At 57.3% G+C, this 3,379-nt stretch overlaps 3 protein-coding genes across 3 annotated transcripts; all 3 read left to right on the plus strand.

Moving 5' to 3' along the window:
- Positions 1 to 39: 39 nt before the first annotated feature.
- SPRG_17777 (hypothetical protein) lies at positions 40 to 916 on the plus strand (the record flags this gene model as incomplete). The annotated part of the gene is made up of 2 exons (XM_012357170.1): positions 40 to 425; positions 472 to 916. 2 exons carry the CDS (start codon positions 40 to 42, stop codon positions 914 to 916), a joined length of 831 nt encoding a protein of 276 aa, XP_012212560.1.
- A 1,046-nt stretch (positions 917 to 1,962) lies between these two features.
- On the plus strand, positions 1,963 to 2,633 carry SPRG_21963 (hypothetical protein; the record flags this gene model as incomplete). The annotated part of the gene is made up of 5 exons (XM_012357171.1): positions 1,963 to 2,156; positions 2,209 to 2,268; positions 2,320 to 2,385; positions 2,436 to 2,513; positions 2,568 to 2,633. Coding segments are annotated over 5 exons (464 nt in total), but the record flags the coding sequence as incomplete, so codon positions are not given.
- Positions 2,634 to 2,992: 359 nt separating this feature from the next.
- SPRG_17778 (hypothetical protein) lies at positions 2,993 to 3,145 on the plus strand (the record flags this gene model as incomplete). Its single annotated transcript, XM_012357172.1, has 1 exon — positions 2,993 to 3,145. A coding segment is annotated over one exon (153 nt), but the record flags the coding sequence as incomplete, so codon positions are not given.
- Between the last annotated feature and the right edge of the window lie 234 nt (positions 3,146 to 3,379).

Genomic DNA, 3,379 nt, shown 5'->3' on the forward strand with positions numbered 1-3,379 from the left:
CAGCTTGGCCACGCCTTGTATTTCTGGTGTCTCCATGCAATGAACGCCGAGGCCGTCTCGCTCCAGCCATTCCTAAGCCGCCGCGCGCCCCTGTACTTTATGGCGGGCAATAGTGCGCTTGGCGTCTACTGGCTCCTGCGCATGGACACGACGTTATCGGCGTGGACGACCCAGCTTGTGCTGCAGGCAATGGCTTGGAGTGGCTTTGTGTGCGCCGCCTCGATAGCACCGGGCGCTGTCGTCCACGAAGCGTCGCTGCGCGACTCGTACACTGCGTGCATGGGTCGCCTTCTCAGCGACAGTGGTGAGGACGGCCTCCACTTGCTCGAGAACGTCCGGCTCTGTCATACGTGCTGCGTTGAAAAGCCCATCGGCTCCAAGCACTGCCGGTTCTGCAAGACGTGCATCCTTCGCTTCGACCACCAGTAGCATCTCCCTCTACCGGCTGGTCTCACACGACGATGCTGCTAGTTGCCCGTTCATCAACAACTGCGTTGGCCAGCGCAACTATACGTTTTTCCTTCTCTACGTGGGCGCGATGGCGGCCGCGTCCGGGCACTTGGCGTATCACTGGGCGATCCACGGCACCTCGACGGCGGGTAGCGTTCTCGGGGCGCTCTACTATGGCGGTGTCGGCGTCGTCGCCGGCAACTTGTTTTGCTTTCATCTCTTCCTTGCGTCCATTGACATCTCGACCAACGAGTACCGCAACCGGCACCGGTACACGCACCTCAAAGACCGTACTAGTACGTTTGTGTCGTTTACGAGCCCGTGCAGCGACGACTGCGTCCCAAAATGTCTCGCGCGGCTGTGCATGAGTCTGCCGCCACTTCCCCATGGGCTTCGCCGCCGCGCTTTGTCGCTCCAAAGCAAACTCGCCACCCACGAGAGTGGCGGGAAGGTTCTCAGCGTCTAGCTTGCATGTCTTTCTCAACACGACGCGTTGGCTCCTTGTGAACGAAGAGGCTTCGCTGTCGATATGCACCGCGTTCCTCCTGCGACGGGTAGCGGCGTCGGTTCAAAGGCAGCTGCGGTGTGGACACGCCTTCTCCGCGACACGAGGCTTGCAGGCTACCTCGGAGGAGACAAATCATCGTGCCATGAGGCCCCGGCTGGGCGCAAGATACCGACAGCAGCCCTTCAAGCTTTGTTCCTGCCAGCGTCTATTTGGCGAACTGCGTTGGAAATCACACCCAATTCGCTACCAAGTACCCAACTTTGGATTCGCCGCAGGATTCCGCGTACTGTCTGTTGGTACTCAGAGGCAGAGTTTATGCAGTAAGGTATCCATCGAGTCATCCATGATTTCTACGACCGCGCCCCTTTGTGCAGACCACTTTTATGCTTGGCGACATCACATACGGTACATTTGAAACCTGGCGCGTTGAACCGAACGGCAACTTGACGCTACGAACTTCGATTATAGAGACGTGGGTCTGATTGGCCAACAGCTTTATGACAGGCGCATTGGATTGGCTCGTTTTCAATTCGATGCCCGCCAAGATATGCTTCTTTCGCCAATTTTCCGCAAGAGTGGTTGCGGGCTGTAGTTGAGGAGGGTCTTGCTTGGTCCGTGTCCCTTGGTGGAACTTATCCACTTCCCTTGATATATAATGAGCTGGCTGGGTCTAAGGCAACTCGCATGAACCCTTTCCAACTTGGATTTCGAGAACGCCACTCAAGGTTTCCCGTGGTGAGGCTACCTGACCGTCTTGAGAGGCTTGGGAGTCGAAGAGGCTCGGCAACACAAGCTGGTAGTGCACACTATTTGAAACTCCTTTCGTGCTGCGCCGGGCGCTGCCGCGCCATTCTAGTGATATGCGCGCGACCCGACCCAGAATCTGGGCGTTTGGCGCCGCGTCAGCTTCGAACTTCGGTTGTACCAGATCGTGACCGTGTCTCTGCGCAGGATGTCGGCCCATTTCTTGTTTCGATCCCGACCCTCCTTTGCCGACAACAATAATGCGGCGCTTCGTGGTCCTTCTCTCCGCCTTGGTAGCTGCGGCGCCGGGCACCCTCGTCCCGTGCGCGTCCAATTGCCTCCTGCTTTCGAATGGCTCGACCGTCGCGCTACATGCGACCAACGACAGCACTATCGACCTCGTGCAGGAAGGCCTGGAGCGCGTCGCTGGCCTCCCAAGCACCATCCTCGCCCTGTACTTGCTCGTCGCCAAGAGGCCGCGCTCATGCCTAGTATCTCTGCAATAGAAACCTGTCTCGGAATGTCATCACTGCGGTCGATGCCAGTGCCACCCAGCTGACGACCCTGTACGAAATGCTTGGTCGACTTTGCCAGAAAAGCTCATCGGTTCGGCGCAGGGATCTCAGCTACAATCGCATTCAAGGCGCAAGCCCGATCGCACTGCCAACGACCCTCACAACCTTGTGCGGCAACCTTCTCGCTGAAGAATGCGCTGACGACATGATCCGCGTAGGGACCTGAGCTACAACAACATGACGAGCCTCGACAACACAACGTTCCATTGGACGCAGCTGCCGTTGCTTCAGAGCTTGTGCGTCATTTCCTCGGCGACGATGCTGAGTCGTGTTCTCATGCAAGTGCGTAGGAATCTGCGCGGCAATTTCCTCTCCCGACTTCATGGCGTGCAGTTCCCGCCGACGCTAACCCGCCTGTATGTGTGGCATCTCTGAGGGATTTTTTCTGAATAGCGTTGTTTGAATTAGGGACCTTACCAACAACCCACTGACCTACATTGGCATGGACCAAGCGACATATGCGGCGCTCTCGTCGCCGCGGGTCGTGATCCTTCTGGACCGAAGGCTTGTCGGTCGGAGCCTTGAGTGCCCGACGGGCGTCGTGGCGCGACTGCAAAACTCGATTTCCGTTTGCATTGAAGATGCCAGCGGTGTCGTGCAGGCAGCAGCGCAAGGTAATAGTGCATCGCGAGGCGTCGTCTCATCCCAGTGTTTCGCAATAGACTACATGATGCGGTATTTGGTCGTCATTTCGACGGGCACATTTCTTGTGGTCATGCTCCTCCTCTACCGCAAGTACCGAACGGCCTACCTCGCGAGCGAAGACGCCGAGTATCTGCGAGCAACGTGCACAAGCTCCATCTTGCACGAAGACGACGGGCCCACGCAGTTTGTGGGTCTGCCGACGCCAGACGAGAAACGGGACATGGTTCCTGGCGCGGTCTAAGAAGATCTAATTTATTACCGAACCTATTATTTTATTCGACACCGCTACGCACACTATTTCCGTCAACACATATGACTATATCCGGCGCATGTCGAAATCGGGGTGATGAGCGAGCGATCCTGGACACACCTTGGCATCATCTTGTGGATGATGCGATCACGCCGATGAAGACGGCGACGGATGGAGGCTTGGCGAAAGCACGCGCCTGGCGCAGCT

This window comes from Saprolegnia parasitica, assembly GCF_000151545.1.
Source record: "Saprolegnia parasitica CBS 223.65 unplaced genomic scaffold supercont2.769, whole genome shotgun sequence".
In the NCBI taxonomy this organism is placed as follows: domain Eukaryota; phylum Oomycota; class Saprolegniomycetes; order Saprolegniales; family Saprolegniaceae; genus Saprolegnia; species Saprolegnia parasitica.